The 21,748-nt window shown below is 32.9% G+C and overlaps 2 protein-coding genes across 2 annotated transcripts; one reads left to right on the top strand and one right to left on the bottom strand.

Annotated features, from left to right (window-relative positions):
- Positions 1–1,901: 1,901 nt before the first annotated feature.
- Positions 1,902–11,917, bottom strand: LOC105166250 (oligomeric golgi complex subunit-like protein). Its single transcript, XM_011085546.3, has 12 exons — positions 11,355–11,917; positions 10,342–10,548; positions 7,980–8,316; positions 7,148–7,309; positions 6,966–7,065; positions 6,199–6,414; positions 5,979–6,087; positions 4,439–4,639; positions 4,157–4,261; positions 2,915–3,040; positions 2,317–2,451; positions 1,902–2,229 (listed from the first exon to the last, which is right to left on the bottom strand). The coding sequence occupies exons 1-12, from the start codon at positions 11,814–11,816 to the stop codon at positions 2,116–2,118; spliced, it is 2,274 nt and encodes a 757-aa protein (XP_011083848.1). The 5' UTR covers positions 11,817–11,917; the 3' UTR covers positions 1,902–2,115.
- Positions 11,918–16,907: 4,990 nt separating this feature from the next.
- LOC105166240 (uncharacterized) lies at positions 16,908–17,795 on the top strand. The gene has a single exon (XM_011085535.3). It carries the CDS (start codon positions 17,021–17,023, stop codon positions 17,498–17,500), a length of 480 nt encoding a protein of 159 aa, XP_011083837.1. The 5' UTR covers positions 16,908–17,020; the 3' UTR covers positions 17,501–17,795.
- The last annotated feature ends 3,953 nt before the right edge of the window (positions 17,796–21,748 follow it).

The following is a 21,748-nucleotide window of genomic DNA, read 5'->3' as shown; positions in this document are numbered from 1 at the left end:
TTCTATCAAAATACTACGAAATCTGAAAATGCAGTATTGTTTATTTTGTTATAAGGAATAACTAGATGATATGATTAATCGAATTTAAATTTATGATAAAAAAGAATTTAGATTAGTGGTTGTCAGTTTACTTAAATTGATTATAATAGTTGGACTCATGCCACCTAAATTGATAGGATGAGTTCCGAGCATGATATTCTCAGGCCCCCGTCTAAATAAGTAAATGGCTGTGTTGTGGGGATTGGGCTGCTTATCCAACCCAATTTAGGAAAGTAAATGTGGCCCAAAAACATTATTTTTTTACCGAGAATTAATGAAAATCAAGTAACTAATTGGACGAAATGTGTACTATACCTAAAGTACATGACAGAAAATACAATTTTTTCAGATAATACTGAAAAATAAATCAAACTACTCGATACTCAATTGAAATCGATAGATAAGAGCTCGTTTGAACTTAATTTGCTAAACTTAACAAAACTAAACTTTAACAAATTTATCGTTTTATAAGTTTTCAAACTCGATTTGATTAGCTAAAAAAGAATAAAATATATTCAAAGTATCAAATTATTTCAGTTCGACTAGCGTTCGATCCAATTGAAATTTATTGAGTATAATTAAATTAATAATTAAATCAAATTCAAATATAATTTTTAAGGATCAATATAATTTAAATACATAATAATGTATCCGAATCTATTCAAATCTTTTATGACCATATCCCCAAACACTACGGAAGTGAGATAAGTTATCCACATCTAGTAGGAGTTCCTAACGCATTTTTTAAACTATAATAATTACAAAATCATCATTATTAATATCTTATAAACTATAAAATATTATTTTATGAAATACTTCAAAAGTTTATAAGATGCCTTAAATAAGTGAAACAATCATTTTTAAACCAAATCTAGCATGTTACCAGTACTTGAGGGTGCAGAAAAAACAGGCATTAAGGCCGGAGATCCTGCCGAGTGCATGGATGAGTATAGAGAGATGAAGGTGTAAATTTATATCTTTTTTTTTTGTTTTTTATGCATTAATTCGTTAAACGACTTAATTCTGAAAATTATTTTATGTCTGGATATGATATAAAGCTTCTATGTGTAACATAAAAAAGCAATTTGTGATACTTTATTCTTTTAGAAGCTTTTCAGCATTATGTGATTTATTTGTTTCATATGACTCGATAATATTCTGGTACGCTTCAATTGGTATAGAACAACACCCACTAATGTTATCAATGGTGCCTACGCTTTGAACCTATTGGGAACGGGTCCAGAAAATAGAGGAGAAAAAAGAGATCAAAAGTATCCCAAATAGAAAGTGAAAGGACACAAGTAACCACTTGCGAAACGAGTTTGCTTTGTACAACATGTGAGGGTCATTGTTTGATTTGGACATACTAATCATGGACTTGTGACTTACAAAGCTGAATAAAAGCTACTTTTTGTTTTCTTGTGAAAAAGTTGCAAAGCTACAAGGATGAGCAAGAACAGGGTAGTTTGCACCATACCATGCAAGGCTCTGGGCCGTGAGAGAAGAGTGAGGATGAAGAGGAAGTGAGTTGTTGGCCCTCATGGAAGGCTTCAGTATCATAGTCGAGCTTTGCAGCATACACTATACACTCAAGCAGCAAAAATGCACAAAGATAAAGAGCTGAATGCTCAGAGGATCTGTTTCACTAGTGGTAGTTTACAATTCCTCTCTACTGATTAAGAAATGTATGTGTGAGTGCATGTTGGATTTTTAGTGTTACTTTAAGAGTTTTTGAGTCTCCTGGAAACAGAAAAGATTTGAGGACAGCTACTTCTGGAATAGGTCTTCCAGAACACTTCTCACGTGTTCATTGTGTAAAGATAGTAAAGCAAATGTATGCAGAAAAAGGTAAATAGAAACAGTTCACAGAAAAAATGGGCATTGAATTACATTAAGCAGAGCGAACTCCAGCAAAGAAAACCATTTTTGAAAGAATTCAGTGTATGTAATCAATCCATTTTGATTGAACGCATCCTCTTATATTTGACCCATAAGATGCTAGCAGCATGTTTTAAGGAACACGTAATAAAACAGACTATATTTTATCAAACTATGAATGTCAGTAAACCAGCATAACTAGAAGCTTATCGAGTTTTGCCTGTCTGAAGGGGCAACGCACTGCCACAAGGAACGATAAGCTGGAATATCAGCAGCATCAACTCCAAGGGAAGCAAGGTTACGTCCATACTCCTGAACATCACAAAGAAGTGGTAAGACTAGGCCATTATCTACTGAAACACAAAAAGGCGAGAATATTATTCACATAATAGTAGTGACCTGAATATCAAGAAATAACTGCATGCACATTTTGTCTGTGTCGGAGACATTCTGATCTGAAACATCTGAAGTGGCTCCAGCTCGCCTTTGTGCTCCTAAACGTATTTTCTGAAGCGAGGACTCTGTTTTCCTGGCCTGCCAACAAGTATCGGTTTGGCAGCATTTTCAGAGAAAATGAAACAGAATGTAACTTATTTCATAAATGATTTCGTTCTAAATCCTCCTTTATCGAGAGGCTACGGTGATCCTGCCTAAAGAAAGAATTCTCCCCATTCTCACAAATATTGCTCTCTTTATGAGAGACAGTTCTCTACTTCATGAATGGCATAGAAGCCAATGAACAATAACCCATGGGGTAGTACAGTTAAGCAAAAATGTAATTATGAGAGATTTACTAATAAATACCATCACCTCATATTTTTTCCGTAATGCTCAACATTTCATCCATTTTGCAACAATATGCTTTTGTTTTTCTTTTTCACTATCCTCTAAATTCTAGATTCAGAGGGATATTTTATGTTATTGCTGAAAGTTAAAGGACAAAAAGGATGCTTAGCGACAGAGGGGAGGAATCTAGAAAAATACTGAATCAGCATACCACACTAACGAGGTCAGCAGCTAATTCATAATATCGACGAGTAATTTCATTAGCAGCACTCTGTACGAGTTCCTTCCGAAGCTCACTTGTTAGATATGTAGCAGCTCGCTCTCCATCCAGAAAAGCCTGCAAAATTTTGGCAATAGTTCAAACAGAAGATTTTCTGTACAAAGCAGTTTTATATTCTGAAGTACTAGGCAAGCAGAAGAACACGAGTAAAAAATCAATTGATACATGGAAATGTAATTTCTCAAGAGTCCATAACTGCATAAGTAAAGAGATAGAAATCAGCAAACAAGCTAAAATTATGTCCAACTAAGAAAACCTTGATTTGAAATCAAGCCATCATTTTTATTATACAAAAGCACAAACCAGGTCATTTGAAAGGACATTTAAACCACCAGAACATCAGTTTTTGCCAATGAAGAGCATAACCACATTATCTTTTGCTACTCTAAAGGAGAAAGACCATATGCACTTGTAATAACACCACTCAAGTGTCCTTGCTGCCTCTGTGAAGAGGAACTTGGCAAGGAAAAGTATAGAAGTGCATGCTATATCTACTCTCAGAGACCCACAGAAAAAGCAAACTTGCTCCATCCTACAGGTTAGGAGGTGTTGACTGACATCCTGGGTCACAGTGCCTTCAAAGGGCCAATTGCTGGCCCTGGACAAAAACAAGTCGAGTTTTGGCTATGCTTTGTGCAATTCTGAAAGAATGTAAATAGCACTTCTAGAATGCGATTACAACAGTGTTCAGACTTGTACAAGTAATTTCTACCAGAAATTAACGTTTTATGTAAAGATCAATAGAGGACTTTCTAAAGAATTACTGTTGCTGGGATCACTCAATTATATAATTACACTGTTAATTTTCTGCTTTTCACACTGGATATTCCGCAACCTCTTGACCTGCAATATCTGTCGGTGTTTGGATCCCTCATGATTACACTCATTCAGCTATCATTTGACCCTCAAAGTGAAAGACCTAAGCAATAACCTTGTTTGAGTACAAGGTTGGTGCAAATAGTAACCATCTATATTATAAGTTAAAAGTTACATGCCATACACAATGATCAGCACTTATTCCTACCTTCAGTGAGAGAAAGTGATCTATTAATGATCTTTACTTAATCTTGGACCAAAGGGGAGCAGTAGACAGAAATAAAATTCACAAACTTTAATGTTTAAATTTATGTTTTATAAGCTGCAATATTTAGTGAGCTAAACAACATGCTTTACCTTTAGAGGACGCAAAACACTTGATACATAAGGTGAATGACGAACAGGAAGAGGTTTGTTGGTCATCCTGTATGTTGCAGTTATTCCTTTCATTTGACGCAAGTCCTACATAATATATTTTTAAATACATCAAAGGCATTTCTATTAAAGTGCATCGGAAAATAACCAATCAGTTAAAAATACAATCTGAGGATGCATATTAATTTAATATAAAATCGCTTGTTACACTAAGTAGGCAGCATTAAATTAAGACTGAAGATGAAATTTGAAAAGATGGCTTACCTCCACAGATTTCTCAACTAGATTTTCTATAATTGAATTCATGACAAGAGGCTGAAGTACTTTGAGTGAATTGCCTCCCTGTAAGATACTCTCTTTCACAAGGTCAAGCACTTCAGTGGAACATGGCTTGAGAACCTCAAGTACATTCCCAAGGTAGCTGCCACATACTTCCTCCACTAGGCATTTTAAATCATGAATAATCTGTGACACAGAAAGGTAACTAATAAATTAACACAATGTTCTAAAACATTATAAAGTGGTTGCCAATTTTCTATATGGAAACAGAGCTACATGGCATCACCATTTATCTACATTCTAGTGGTTCAGCAGAGGGATACATGGAACAAAAGGAAAAGGAAAGAATATCAATGTCTTGGAATTCAAAGTTCACTAGATTCCAAATATTACACGTGTTCATGTTTTCGTCGAGAAAAATATCAATGTCTAAAATCTGATAAAGCCAACATTTAAAACTCCTACCTCAAATTTACAAAGTTATAATTATTTTTCTATTATTGGTTAAGGTCCAACTTTAACAAGTAAAGGAAATGGTATGCAAGCAATCAAGAGTCAGGTTAATAGATTGTGTCACAGAGCAGCATATCATTTGTTTTGTATGTGATGAGACCTAAGAGCATTTTAATTACATTTTCAAATTAAGAAAGTTAAGTAGGTGACCTGGTAGTTTTAAAATCTCTCTATCAGAGTAAGAATATTTTTTGAGATCAGCATCAATAACTGCACTGCAATAATTCATAATTCATAAAGGAGAGCTTGATTTGGGAAGGCAGACGGCAGACATAGCGATAAAGAAATAAATTTAGAGCCAAAAAGAGTACTACCAAGCAAAGGATGGAGCATAGGAGAGAGAAGACTAGATGGCAAACTCCAGCTATCTACAGACAGTGCAACTCTAAATACAACAAACAAGTTAGATTATTGTTCATTCCTCCTGTTTGTACTATATAACCCATCCAGATTCATCAACTCCAAATGGATCTCAAAGAAAAGGAGCCACACCAGCAAATGCAATTGATCCGTACCAAAAGTAATTTAAATTGATTCTATCTTCTACAGGAAGCCTTCACATTTCACTTTTTCGGCTTTCCCATTACCTTTCACATTTCTATACATGACAAAATGTGATGACTTAGCAGGTTTGAAAATGGTTTATTGGACCAAAACACGAGACAGTACACTTCACTCTTTCAAAGGTGGCAAGTGAATTCATACCTAGAAGCTTCATTGTATGTTATAAGGGGAAAAAATTATATATATATATATATATATATTTCTTTTTTTCTTGGGGGGGGGGGCGGTGTTGTTGACAGTTGAGCTCAGCAAAAATGTAAAAGTTTTAGGTCTTATTCCATTATGACAATGATTTTACCATAACAATATAATTCCTAATTTGACATAGTAAGCATGGAGATAACAATAAAACAAAGTAATAAGGCACTAAAGAAACGAAATCAGAATGTAGTGGTAATCTTGACAATATCAATCCACATAGAAAGCATCTGATCCATGAGATACGTACATAGAGAAGATCATCTGGGGTAGCAGCAAAAGCCCATTCAGATCCATAATTGGCATTTGCATTACCACTTTTGCGAGCATTCAATCCAGCTGATAACCAGTTTGAGTACCTACATCAATAACAAAGTTGGGATTTTTCCAAAGTGAGCATGATTATTCGGGCCAAAATCCTAACATCAAAAGTATGAAATTTCTTGCCCACACTAAATAAACATACTGACCTTGAAAGAAGTTGTAAAAATAAACGTAAAAACTTGTCGGAGCAAGAAATGATAAAAACATCATCTCTCCAGCATAATCTCAACGATTCCATAAGGGAAATACTTTGTTTCAATACTAAGGTATGAGAATGTTCCTGGTCTGAGGATGAGCTCTGAGACGGTATGAGAGTAGTTGTCATAAGTGCAGAATCCAAAGCCCCAGCTATCTCCTGAAACCTGAGGTGAGGAAACAACAGCTTTACTCTATACATTTCATTATTTTTATTACTTCTATCGCCTTCTCAAGGTTAAAAAGGCCATGGCAGCATCGGATATTAAAAGAATGGGTAAATTACAACCACCTCCTTTGAACTTTAGTACAAATAGCACCTCGATGTTTGGGAAATTACAAGTGCCCCCGATTTTAACATCTATCTAACAACGAGCCCATTACATTCCGTTAGGGTGTGATAGTTTCCATCCAATTTGTGGTGAATGGGCAAAAATGCCTTTTTGAATTAATGAATTAAAGTTTTATATATTATTTAGAATTTTCTACATTATTTTTATGGACTAATATATGCTATGGATTATCTTTTTTAACCCCCTTGAGTTCTTTTTTCCATTTTGTCAAACTTTTTTTTTTTAAAAATAAATGTTATAATATCCACATCAAGTAGGAGCTACAAGGGGGTATTCCCAAAACAACAAGGGGGTTTTTCACAATTATGCCAAATCTTTTAGGGAGATAGCTGTAATTTATGTAAAAAAAAAATTGTGATGCACACCTCAAAGAGAAATACACCCCAGTATTCCACTGCTTCATGAACTCTATATACACTGCCTCTTGCCGAAATTTAGCAACTGCAGATCTGGAGGGACAATAACCTTGCATGATAAAGAAAAAAACATGAGCAGATAGAATACCAGAGTACGAATACAATTCAGGTGTTTAAAATTTCTCTGCTACCTTCTAAATAGGCCAAGAAATCTAGGCTTGATTTGTAGTTTTTCAGGAACTCTGTGGGCCTTCCGGGAGAGAACGCCCCAGGTTTTCCTTTTTGGATGGCTGATAAAATCTCTTTGAGAATAGAATTCGCCTGAAAGCTAAATACATGTAGACCTGAATTTTCTGCAAATATTCATATTCACATAAAATAATAAGCAAGTATGAGGAAATTTGAGTATTTTACTGACTTTATTGTATGAGGAAAGATATAACTATTAAGCATTTCAAAATGCTAGTCGTAATGCATACACAGACACACAGGAAATACCCTACATTTACACAGACAAGGAAAATTTTAAAACAGCAAAGCATTGGGATATGAAAAAAACGCAAAGCATTTGGACAACGTATAAAATTTTAGCTGTTGAATTACCACTTTATCTAAAACTTAAGCTAATACAGAGGAGAATTACTTAAAATTAGCTCTAACATACCTCAGCACGTGCAAGTAATATTCTTTTTATTAAGCCTAGCATGTGACACTCTTATTTATAAACAGGCGGCGTTTAGATTCAAACTTAGAGCTTTGGTGAGGCCTAGCTTTGCTCACATGTTGAATGACTATTTCATTTAAATGTTTAAACTAATAAAGAGGAAAACCATTTAATATTTAATATTTGTAACAGTAACCCATAGCTCATTTCTACTCTGCGATACTAGCCACCTGAATTAAGTCTAATATAGAAGTCAACTGAGGAAAAATAGAATTTCTTTAATAGACCCAGTCCAACATGAAAAATTCAGGAAATGCATTCCGAATATTGCTTTATTGTCACTGAAATAACAAGCATACCTGTTGAAGATATTTCCAAGAGAAATTTACAATCATCTTCAATGTAGCGCTTAATTCTTTCATAGTCTTGCTCAAGCTCATCTCCAGATGACCCACCAACAACTCCAGACGAGCTATGAGGGATAACTTTCTGTGTGAATGGTGCAACAACAGTTGAGCGAAAAATTTCTTCTGCACTGCTGGTATTATCAATAGCAGCATATGCGCGCAAACAATTGTATATTGCATTTGCATCCCTGTTCTCCAGTCCATCTACAAAACAGTGTCCCAAGCTCGTATCCAGTAACAAGCTAGCATTCTGAATCCTCTTTTTCATGTTATCAATGAAAGGCATATTCTGTACTGCCGTTATAGAGAATGAATCAGGATAAGTATTCCAGACTTCTCAAATTGAATAACATATATGGATGTTGTCAATGCTAAAAATGGTGAAGTGCAAGATATATCACATATTGAAACGCATTATCGGCTTTCAGGGATCAGACATTCCTTGACTGCCAATTTGACGTACTTAGTATGAAAAAAGAATAACACAAGGAGAATGGAACAATTTTTTAAGAGAAACAGCTTCAATGTAAACTAACTTGAGGTACAAGCAATTTTATTTGACAACTCTTTTGGTATTATAGCACATCTATTAGAATCTTGTACTTCTTGTGCCCTAAAACAGTGGCATAGTTGTTTAGAGAAACATTAGTGGTTTCTCAGGTCATATTTATTCAACGTTCCAAATTTCAGGTACTTAGATGACAGGAATTCTGTAAAAGATACCCATAATGTCTAAGTTTCAAGTGGCAAGAAGCTGAAGGTAGGGTAAATTTTCCACAATGCATCGCTAACACCTGTACATTTTTTTACTATTATGTAATCATAGTTTAGATAATTTTGTTCATCCTATTAATCCAACAAAAAGTAGTACCAAAAATTGACAGGAAAAGTTCAGGGAAGTTGAACTGGAAAAATTTTGAAAAGTTTGAAACTGTCAATACTAGTATTTTAGTGATTTATACAGTGTATTATGGATCAACATTCACAATCTACAGCTCATTCAATTAGCAATATGTTAAATGCATAAATATTTATCTAGGAAAATATTATTAGCACCAAGTTCTCAAGCTCTCATATAAGTACTCTGAAAGATTATGAATATGTTGTGCTTAATCTTCAATTGCCTCTGAAAGCACACAGAATACTATGGCTTGCGGCTCAAACTGTTGATAGGACCAACCCAGTGATGACTCTAGGGAATGACGATTTCCCAAACAAAACCCAATTCTACTAAAAGGAAAGCTCATTAGTGGGAATTAAGTGAAAATAGAATAAAGTGCTGAAGCTCATCTATGTCCCCCATACCCCAGTAGTACAACACACAGAAGAAGTCCCTCTGTCCAAATTTAGCACTCCTATTTCTTTTCTGAACATCCCAAAAGGCTCTATTTTCTAAAATAGAAATTTTGTTCCAAAAGTATATCCCATTTAAATTAATAATTGATTATTAACTCTTGACAACTATATTCCAGGGCAGTAGTCTAAGCTACACAAACTTTTCAATTTTTTTAACACATATCTAAAGCTTCTTATGTAATCATATGGGAACTTTAATATGACATGGAGTGAATTATGATATAAGTTATCTAAATTAACATTTCTCTATCATATAGGGCTGTTATGTGTATAAATCTTAATAATATAATGTAACATTACCCATATTGGCAGAATACAACATATTATATTTGTAGCATTGATGCAAAATGTAGTGCATATATAGTATATAATCTATATAACATTTAACATACTATTAGTATAAATATGATATTATGTGAAATATATTTATTCGTGATATGTAGATCATAAAATATGCTGTACATGTGTATGATATCAATAAAATAAGCACTATATAATGATTTTGTATAATTTTGTTAAAGTTTAATTATTTTTAAAATAAGTGTACATGAATATAGCTCCAAAGAGAAAAAATAAAGCTTCATAACAACTACATAGTATTAAAAATGTATATATTATATAAATTTAAAAAAACATTAGGATCATCTTTGCTACATGAACTAGTGGCTAGTGTCCAAAGCTACAACTTGTTCAAGAAAACTTGAGCTGATTCAGTCATGAATAGCTCAGAAATTGGAAATTTGCCAAAACACCAATATATGTTAGACATAAACTATAGAAGAGAACCACATGAAGAAACAAATAGTTGAACAGGTGATAAGTTGCACAACGTAAAGTGAAGAATAATGATAGTATGTTAGTATTAAAATCATGATATTAACATGAAAGAATAGTATAAAGCATATATCAACTAACATTACAACATAAGCCCCTAATATGAGGATTGAGCAAGATAGACCTGTGCCTGGGCGATATAGAACTTCAGCCTATTCATTTCACTGGCAATTCTCTCCAGAAGCATGCTTTGCGTCTCCCTGAGGTTTGCTCCATTTTCTGCATGTTGAAAGGAGATGCCATTGCTTAATTGACCCTTCTCTGTAGAGTTCAGTGTTCCACTGGACCAATCAGCCGGGACAGTAGGCAGCTCTTTTATCAACTTTTCAACCTGAACCAGTATAATGTGAACTTTCATCGAATACAAGCACTGAAGCAATGAAAGAACTAGAGCAAAACAATGGCTGAAAACTTAAGTTGTCTTTTCTCTCTTTTTTGTGTCATCTGCCATTTACATAGTCCAAGCGAATGAGCCCCAACCAAGATGTCCCATATCATATGAAGCAGAAAACACGTATGACTACATAGAATTAAAAATCTCTACAGTCTCCTGGAGAAATTAATCTTAGTTCCATAATTGTTAAGGACCAGATAGAACTTAAAGCTGAGGTAAGCAGTAGTATTTAGGCATCAATTAGATAGGTGCAGTAAACAACTCACCAGTAAGAGATTGACTCTTAAAGCTGAAAGTTCTCTCATTCAAAATAATAAGCATGATAATAATACTAAGCAAACAACTTACCAAAAACCATTTTCCTTGTGATTGATTGGGTGCAATTGTGAATACATCAGTGTCAATCCGCAGATAGAACAATAGTAGCTTAAAACAATGCATCGTCTTAAGAGATGCTTCAGTTAAATAACTAATCAAGAAAACGTGTTTCCTGCTGACTTGGCCATAACTATGGGTACTTACGTGCATGATTTGAAAATTAGTGATCAAAGCAGCCATCATTACATCATTATCGGCCGGAAGACTAAAAAGGAGAGATCAAAGAACATCAGTTAAGAAATTTCCCCAACAAAATAAGTGCACCGGATTGATTTGGTACCAGATACACAATCACATTACAACTTAGAACTCATGCATATTCCGCATTTCCAACATCAACATAACTTGAAACAAGTAAATCACACCTTAGAAACAACATGAAACGTATCCAGCAACAACTCCAACACCTCCCGCGCCTCATTGGCCTGAGCCCGCTGCTTGAGCCGGCTCTGCAGCGCCGTCAACGAACCCTCGACCGAGCCACGGAAGGCCAAGATCTTCTCTTTGACCTCTAAGAGCGGCGCCCGCATCCGCACCACAGCAGCATCCACGTCGACGAGCTTGGTGCTAAGACTGACGAAATCCACATAATCACGGTTTATCAGCTCAACAAGCTCGTGCTTGAGGGCGCCTAAATGCGAACGGAGCTCCGAACGGAGTGTGTCGAAGGGGACGAACGTCCGGAGATCCGAGATGTATGATTCCGGGTCGAATTCCGGGTCGGAGAATTTGGATGGGTTGAGCCATAAGGGGTGGGTGTCCTCTATCGGATCACCGAACAAATCCGTCGCCGATTTTGGCAGTGGAGAGTGCAGATCCGTTGCCATTGGAGAAATCTAATGCTGAAGAAACTGAGATCTGAGGGGGTTAAGCCTCAGCAAATTTGCAGGATGCTCCGAATGCGACTATTCTTCTCTTGTGAGTTTGAAACAAGCGACTCTTATTTGGGCGATAGAGGGTAAGGGAAGCTAAAGTGGGCCGGATATCCACCTTACTGTAATCAGACTCAAATTTGGGCCGGATAAATGCATGATTGATAATACTGTTGGAACAGCAACGGGTTGGGTGCCAAGAACTTCTTAGAACCCCGGACTCAAGCCAGATATGTCAAAATTCAGGATCCAACCTATCAAGAATATCTTGGACCCAAGACTCGGTAGGTGATGCCATTTCTGATAAAACAGGAGGGTATTTTTGTATATTTACATAATACATATCAAGTTAGATTCTTAACGTCCTCCAACTTAAATAATAGCATTAGTAATTGAAACACACGTTGTGGTGTACGTAATTTAAAATTTTAAATCTAATTGAATAAAAAAGAATAAAGTCAAAATGAATGGCTATTCAAAATTGTTTTTTAATAATTTTGTTTACAATAATAAAAATTTTGAAAACTAATTTGATTTTAAAGAATTAGCTCTAAAATATTTCTTAAATTAAACTATTATTTTCATATATATATATATATATATATATTCGGACAGTGGTATCAAGTAAAATTTTAATGAAATCTTTGATAAACAAAAAGGAAAATGTTGGATCATAATTTGAAGCCATTTTAGAAGTAAAAATATCTCCTCGAATCAAAACAAAACCATGTATTTTGATATATGGTGTGTCACGTAGCAAAGGGACTACACACATTTGGACAAAATAATAGGAAACTACCCGAGACCAAATATTCTTGGATTGACATAACACATGAACTAAATATTATGACTATCACACATCATTTATCGTTTTGATTCAGTGATTAAAATCGAATATTGCTATATATAATATATGAATTTGAATTTTTATCAAAAGTATATGTTCCTGATCTGCTTGTTTAGTCCTATATTAATAAGGAAAATCACATAATTATCAAAATACCCCTATATTTTTCACCCTCTTTTTATGTATATAATGACAGCGCGTGTGGGGCCCCTTGTGCAGGTGCAGCAGTGGCGACAGCAAGTCTTTATAGGAGGTGACGTGGCTCGCCCTCATTGGTGCCATGTGTCACGTAAGTAAAGGGTACCGTACAAGTATAAATAGCCTCATTTATGATTATTCAAACAGGTTCTTCACCACTTCATTTTACCGTCACATTTGTGATCTCACTCGATCTCGTTATTATATTTTCGACCCCACCTTTTCTAACTTAAGCATCGGAGGGTCATCACCGAGGGCTTCTCGGCTAGTCTTCTGTTTGCTGTGTTCTCAGGATCCACAACAGGTAGCTCGAAAGAGGGAATCGTCGACCTCAACCCAGCGATCCGACCTATCGATCCGACCCGGAAATCCTAATTTCGCGCGACCTACATCACATATAATTAGACATTGTTGTAGTTTAGTGGTTAAAGTTGGATATTGTTATAATTACAATATGAGTTTGCAGTTTTGCAAAGTGTTTAGAGAGACTAAATGTACTTTTGTGTTAGTTTGCGTGTTGAGCCATATGTGATTAAACTTTGATTTTTTTTTACTTTTTTTTTTCTAGCGATAAGTTAGCTACATATATCCCTAGCCAGCATGTATGGTACAATGCACAACATTCCTTGACCGGTCTATGGAGCGCCACATCCTACCTTCCCATTTTTGTAAAAGCATCTGCAACAGTTTTTATTTTTTAAAAGAATAATAATTCTTAGAAAATTTTAAAATTTATAGTACAATAAAAAAAATGTATGTAAAACGAATTAGAAGCATACTAAATAAAATATATTTGAAAAACAATAAAATTTCAAAAGGAGTTTTCAGAAAAGACTATTTTAACCTTATACGGCCAGAATATTTAACAATCATGTTTGATTATTTAGAGAACTTAAAAACCCTTTATAAGGTGTTTCCATCTTCTCTAACACAATAGTGTTTTTTATTTTTTGAAGTTGAAAAGTTAAACAAACACTCAAAAACAACTTTTATAAAACATAAAATTGGAAAGGGCTTTTTTGACACATTGCTAACTTTCTAGCTTTTATATCTATCCATACTATATACATAAAAGAGGTGCTATAGACATAAAATGTTAGATTTAACATGGCTGTACTATTTTTTTTTTCTTAATCTTAAATTATATTATTAAAAAAAAAAGGATGTAATATAGACACAAAATATTGCAACATCGATACAATTATACTAATCTTTTGTGATCCAAAAAATTCCAGTTTCGGCATGTTTTAATGTGTCGATTTACATATCTTATTCTAAATTGTAATATATTTTAAAATATAAAATATCATTTATTATATACACATAAATACGACGTGGAGCGAAAGCTAGTATATATATATATATATATAAGTATTATCATTTTGTTTTTATAACACTATCATCTCAAATAACTTTTGTTTAAAAAAAAAAGAAAATGAAAAAGCTAAGTCCCTATCTCCCCATCTTATTCAACCCATGTCCCTCGATTCAAATTGGCGTAACAAAGACAAAATATATTGATTAAAATTTATTATTTTTTAATATATTTATTATTATTTTATTTCAATATATATATGAGAGTAAAATTCATTACATTAAAGAAATACTAGAAAAACAAATGTAAAAGCACCAACGAAGTATTGAAATAACATTAATAGTAAACTTAATACTAATTCCATCATTTATAATTATTCAAATATCAAAATAACATTAATGATAAAACTTTGGTATCAAAATTATTCAAATTACTTGATATTTTATTTGGAATCAAATAGTAATTTATTCGTTTGAATTTGATTCGTTAATTTAACAAATCGAACTCCAATTTAAATTTCGTCGGATGATTTTTTTTGTTGGAATCGAGTTCGATCTTATTATCAAAAGAATAACAAAATATACTTAATAACATCAAATTATTCGAGTTCAATTCGAGTCGAACTCAACTAAAACTCGTCCAAACTTAATTTGATTAAAATCAAAGTAAATTCAAATTCAAAATTTTAAATTTAATAATTATTCAAATAATAATATATTCGACTCGATTTAATTTGTTTCTAGAATGTCTTTATTTACCCTGTGGCCCTGAACCCAATTGGGTATGAAAAGTGGAAAGCCTAACTGGCTGGCACGTGCCAACAAGATTTTGTGCACAGAAAATCCTGCACCCCATATGATTAAAGAAGAGTGATCCAAAGGGTGTAAAACTAATTGAGGAAAATTAGGAGAATGATGGGCTTAAGAGGGGCTCCCACGTGCCAATCTGGGCTTTATGTGCTGAAAAATATTGATAGCTTTTTAACATTATAGGCAACAGGGCCGACAGCCTTAGGCCCACCATCCATTAAAGCCCTATAAAAATTAAAAAGGCCCCAAAAAACAAAGCACGCACGCTGCACGTGCTTTTGTAATTATTGCTCCTTCAATATATTATACTTTATTTTATGGAGGAAATCTTCAACTCAATTATTAAATCATCAAAAATTATTTCATTTATGTGCTTTTTGTTGAATCGTTTTCTTAGGAAGTTTGGTTTCATTTCGTACAAGTTTTATGAAAATGAGCTGATGCAACATACAATTATCTTATTGATGGTTCGTTGTATGAAGTATTATTCATTTTTTTCATTAGATTGCGCGAGTTTGTCATTAAAAAAGCCTTAAAATTTATAAATCGCTCAAATTTTTATCTTTGACACGATCTATATTCCATCATTTGAACTAGACTCTAACCGATTGCTTTCTAAAATACACTTTGCTACGGAGATGAGGCGTTTAAAGTTATAAGCAACTCAAATTTATTATTTGTAATTAATATGGGATGCATACATGATAACACATATTAATCCTCAAGTGGGGGTATGGAACAGGCATATAACCCCATTCCTACATATCTACATGATGCAACGTGCGATAAATCAATGTTTGTTATTTAAAAAGTACGATTTGTTCTGATTGAAACCTCACAAATTTATTTAAAAAAAGATTATTTATTAAGGAAGAAGAATTTAAGATTTATAAACCATTCAAATTGATGATATGTAATCAATATGTGTGACATCATCATCATGAACATAGAACATGAAAGGATCATTACAATTCTCTCCCCCCTACATATGGATACAAAGAGAGAGTAGTAATAAACTTGGAGTTTAGTATAATTCGTAGAAACTAAATTTAGTTCCTACGTAAATTAAAATCTGCAACAATTTGGTTTATTGACAATTAATAATTCAATTCTACTTTTTGATGCATGTTGGCATCTTATATTTTCAAAAAAAAAAAAAACTATTAATAATTCAACAAAATGATATAGAATTATACATGAATTAATGATTTGAGTCGAATAATTTAATTTGATTAATTATTATTTATCAAGCTTGAACTTATATTTCAATTGCATATTAACAATGGAAGTTAAAACATTCAAAATCAAACTAATTGTACCCTCAAATCTGAGTAATTTAATATTCTTATTAATATATATATATATATATATCATCTTTTATCAATATAATCAAACTCGACCGGACATAAACTAAAAAAAAATCAAATTAATGTCCATTACACACGATTTATTTTTTTAGTCCTATTTACATCATACATATGTCTATATTGGAATTAGATCACCCTAATTTCTCATGTAATTAACTAACAAACGTACAAGTTGCTCAAATCACAAACCCCAAAAATAAGAAAATAAAAAAAGGGAAAAAATCTAGTCCGAAGATCCATTCATAGGATCATGCAAGATGTTTAAAATCAGGGTACCTATGATGATGATGATGATGATGATGATACTAACATATTGTTGGTCCCCGGTCCTTTTTGCATGGGGAAAACTACCCATGTTTTTTCTTACTTAGCCCTTTACGATCCGATTGTATCTTTTATTGCGATTTCTATTATATTTTTCATTTCGATTAATATATATAATATTTTTCAAATAAAATTGATGATATAATTTATATATATATATATATATATATAACAAGAATTACAGTAGAAAATTCAATCTCCCTCAGAGCCCCAATCAATTATCCCTATATGTGTATATATATCTGCCCTTAGTTTTCTTCCTTACAACCCTAACTTTATTACACCCCGCCCGGCCATCAATGTCGTATTTCTCCGACCACCACCATCAAGAAATGCAGCTATTCTCTCATGCTCCGCCGTCTTCTTCCTCACAACCTCCATGTTGGCCTCCGTCGGCCGGTCCGTACGACTCGTCCATCGACCATCTGTCGCTGGACCTACGATTGTCGATTAGCGTCACACCAATCAAGCCACCATCGGAACGTTCCCTACTAAGAAAAGCTCGCGACCGCAACACGGCCGACGCCCTGAAGTGGGAGGCGGCCGAGCAAATCCGGCTGGCGGCGATGGAGAAGGCCTACGCGGAGCGCGTGATGGAGATGACGAAGAGGGAGATGGAGTTAGCGCAGTCCGAGTTCGCCCGGGCGCGCAGCTTGTGGGAGAGGGCGAGGGAGGAGGTCGAGAGGGCGGAGCGTGTGAAAGAGAGGGCCATCGACACGACGGACCCGACGTGCGTCGAGATCACTTGCTTGTCGTGCAGGCAGAAATTTAGACCTTAACAAGAACGCAATAGACGTTCTTGTTTGGGAAAAATAAGGATTTGGGAGTTGTGTATTACACACATGAGTTATTAGGGATGTTATTGCATGGATGAATGTATGTATGGTGGAGGGATTGAGAGAGATTTCAATGGTTTCTCTTGATCTCATGATATGTATGTTATGTTTCTTGACAACATTGTGAAGATGTTGAAAAGGGTACTGTCATACATTTTACAGCCTGAACATATGTACTGTTATTGCAGCAGATGTATTTCTTGAAACCCATTTGAATTGATGGTCTTTTTTTTCTCTTTTTGTTGCTTAATTTATAAAGTTCATGCACCCTAGTTCCAAGAATCTGATTATGATGACTACCATCGGCTGCACACTTTATAGCATCCGATTCAATTTTTAATTAATAGAAAATTGCAAAAATATATTAAAAAAAATTATAATTTTAGTTCTGTAATTCAGGGGTGGAATTTTTGATCTTATACGAATTAATTTTGGCAAGTTTAGTCATCTCCTGACTATTTTGATCTGAAAATTATGTGACCTGCAAATGATCCAACTTAATTATAATTTTAGCCTTGTAAATCAATTCATGCAGGGTCAAAAGTACCAACTCTTAAGTTAATACATGAAAAAAATGTCAATGCTCCCTAAGCTATATGACTAAAATTATAATTTAATTGCTTCAGATGCAAGTCACATGCAATTTTTTAGACAAATGATGAAAATTTTCAAAATTGACTAAATTGCGAAAACCAATTTGTGCAGGACCAAAAATGTCACCCACATAAATTACAGGACTAAAATTATAATTTTTCTATTTATTAAGTTTGTTTGATTATAAAAGGGGTAACTTGCAATTTTTGGTCTCATATATTAGGGTTTTTTTTAAGTTTAGTCATATTAATTTGTATGATTTTTTCATATTGCATTCCTTAAACTAAAAAATTCCTGAATGTGAGTTTTCACATATATTTTTCGTCCAATAATTAATGGATCTGTTAGTATTTTCAAATATTTTTCGTCACTTATTGAATGAAAAATACACTGAAAAACTAACATCACGGAAAAATTTCAACTTATCATGAGATGTAATGTAAGAAATCCTAGTACATGAGATTAAATTAGAAAAGACCCTAACATATGAAACCAAAACTGTGATTTTCTCATTATTAAATGTAACTTTTTACTTAGCCATCTAATGTAGTTATTGAGTCTATAATAAATAAAATTAGGTTGAATTAAAAATAAATTTTAGTAAATAAAAGATTAATGCTAAATAAAGAAGGAGAAAAGTGAGAGGAAAGAAAAAAAGAAAAAAAATATTAATTTGGTATTCGCTTTTGAAGGGTTATTAATTCTGAAAGGCCTTAATTTGATACTATATTAATAGTATGTACTAAGTTTTCATATTTTTCAAGTAATAAAAAAGCTGTTTGAATCCTTCAATATTCTATATTCGTTTGTATACATTATACGTATAACACAGTGTTATTTATATATTGTACACGTAATGTGTGTGTACTATTGTGAGAAAAAAATATTTTAAAAAATAAAGATTTGAGAAAATTAATTAATTCCTCTTAGTTGTAGTGAGTTTGCATGCACTAAAATAATTAATTAATTATTTTTGTTGTTGTTTTAGGAAATGACTTCGCAAAAAGAAAATTACTCACCCCTTATAATTTTTAGGACTAAAATTGCATTTTTTTTTTAAAAAAAAACCAGAAATATTTTTAATGCTTGCTAATTATGAATTTAAAGTAGCAACGATATTAAAATTATCACTAATTATATATTTTAAGTGACATGAAACTTTTATTTTGTCACCATAATAATATTTATAATTTTAACGATTAATGACAATATTTAAGTAAACATCGTCGATAGAGATAACTAATGGCACAAAAATCATGCAAAAATTGTCACTACAAAATGATCAGTATATATATATATATATATATATTTGTGTTGTCACTATAGATGCATCATTAATTATCTATAATGGCAATTTAATGCATAATTTTTATCATTAATAATTATATTATGACAAGATTATCATCACTTAAGATATATCTTTAATAACAACTCAATATTTCATTATTGATATTATTTCTTGTCATAGTAGTACTCTAAATAGTGAATAGTGATTTTTGTTTTTCAACTTTTTATATATAATATATATACACACATTTATATATATAATGTATATATAATATAAAATAGACATAATTTGACAATAAATAATAATTTTTGTCTTAAAAAAAGACAATATTAAAATATAATATTTTTTTATATACACATTTATATATAAAAGAGATATGATTTGACAATGAACAGTGGTTTTTGTCTCTCAAATCCCAACATCAAACCTACACCACTATTTGAAAATATTTTAAATTATCTCAAAACACAAATCCAGACATACCATCTATCTCCAACACGTACTTATTTATCTCTATTCTTCTTTCTCTATTTCCAAAACATCAAAACAAAACACTCAAAATACAAATTCCAACATTATGTATACTTTCAGTACCATATTTTTAATCCTCTGCTTTACTAGATTTTTAAAATGGTCCTGAAATTGAAAAAGCTCGACATGTTTAGTCCCATAAATCCATAAAATAAATGATTAAATATGTCGAATTTTCTCAATTCTAAACCATTTTAAAAATCTCACAATACACCTGCCTAAATGTGCAGAAAATTTTCAATTGTGGGACTATTTTAAAGATTCCGTAAAATAAATAACTAAAAATATTGAATCTCCTGTTAGTGAGAGACTAAAAATATAATTTTATGGAATCTTGGTGATAAGTAGAGAGGGTAGAGGTAGTAAATTGGGAGATTGTGATAGTCATAGTCAAGGGTTTGTAGAAGGTTGTAGAGGTAAAGAAAAGGCAAATGAATCAGAACAAAAAGTAAATCAATTCAATTAACAAGAAGACAGGAGGATACATATGTTGTAGACAATTGTACTCCCAACTTTTTAGCTTTTATTTCACCCAGAAACCAAACACCCACTATCCATGTCTGGGGATCCTACACAAAAACAACACACATCTCTGGATAAGATGACACTCTTTGCTAAAAGCTATCACCTATACAACTATTATGTGCACCACCACCCCATTTGACATGTCCCAACATCAATACCATCAACCTCCTTCGTTATATTCGCTGTATTATATGTTTGAGTCCATCGTAATTAAAAATTATGACAAATATTAAGCAATCATAATTGTATAATGACTACGTACTAATCATTATTTTTGCAAGTAACCTCTCTCAATTTAAAGCACGCTTGAAGCAATTTTAGAAGTTGGGTTTATGTTGGGTGGCGTGCATGATAGTATTTAAATGAGGGTCTGCGTAGTAAAATCAAGAATTCAAGATTCATTCAGACCAATTCATTAACCCCACGATTGAGCCGGTATAGCTCGATTTTCAGTCATGTGATTAATTAAAATTCACCAACACTATGTTAATTAGTCTAATATATAAGTTCAAACCTGAATTTCTTTTGATATTCTTTTATATTTTGTCAAGATAATTTATTTAAAATTGCAGGCCCTTTTGCAAATAGCAGCAATAGGGTATGGGGACAAAAAAGCTAATCTTAAAAATATTATCAACTTTTATTCACTTTGACAGCATATCAATTGGTGCAGTCTCTGCTGAGCCCAAAGCAGAATGAGACGCATATTTTATTTTTAATCAAACTAAATATTTGACCTTTTTCACTTGTTTCCTATAGCATTCAGAACCACTACTGCACCGTACTCCCAAAGGCTGAATTACATCCATATTTTTTAAAGTCATGTTTTAATTATATAAATATTTTTTCTTTTCTAAATTAATGTATTTTTTAATATTATACTTGTAATTACTAGTACGTTTCTTATTTAAAGACAAAAGTTTACAATTATCCCTAAATAAATTACATTGAAACCGTTTTAGGGGTATACTTGTAATTTTATAAAAGATCAAAAATATTTATGTGATTAGACCAAACTTTAAGGATTGTTGAATAATTCACTATCCCAAAAGTCATATTATTAGCACAAGCCAAACACAATTTTACCACACCATGATGAAGCTGGTGAAATATAACACGGCCGCTAAAAGCTACTTAAGAGTAAGTTAGTATTGATAATATCGGACCCGATATCAATATCAGGCTTTAATATCATGAACCAAATGTGTGATTATGCATGGCAAAAAATTCTATCATGCATACTCACGCAAACC

This window comes from Sesamum indicum, linkage group LG1, assembly GCF_026168435.1.
Source record: "Sesamum indicum cultivar Baizhima isolate 11 linkage group LG1, ASM2616843v1, whole genome shotgun sequence".
In the NCBI taxonomy this organism is placed as follows: Eukaryota; Viridiplantae; Streptophyta; class Magnoliopsida; order Lamiales; family Pedaliaceae; genus Sesamum; species Sesamum indicum.
Note: the sequence above shows the minus strand (reverse complement) of the source record. Positions and strands in the feature narration are given on the sequence as shown.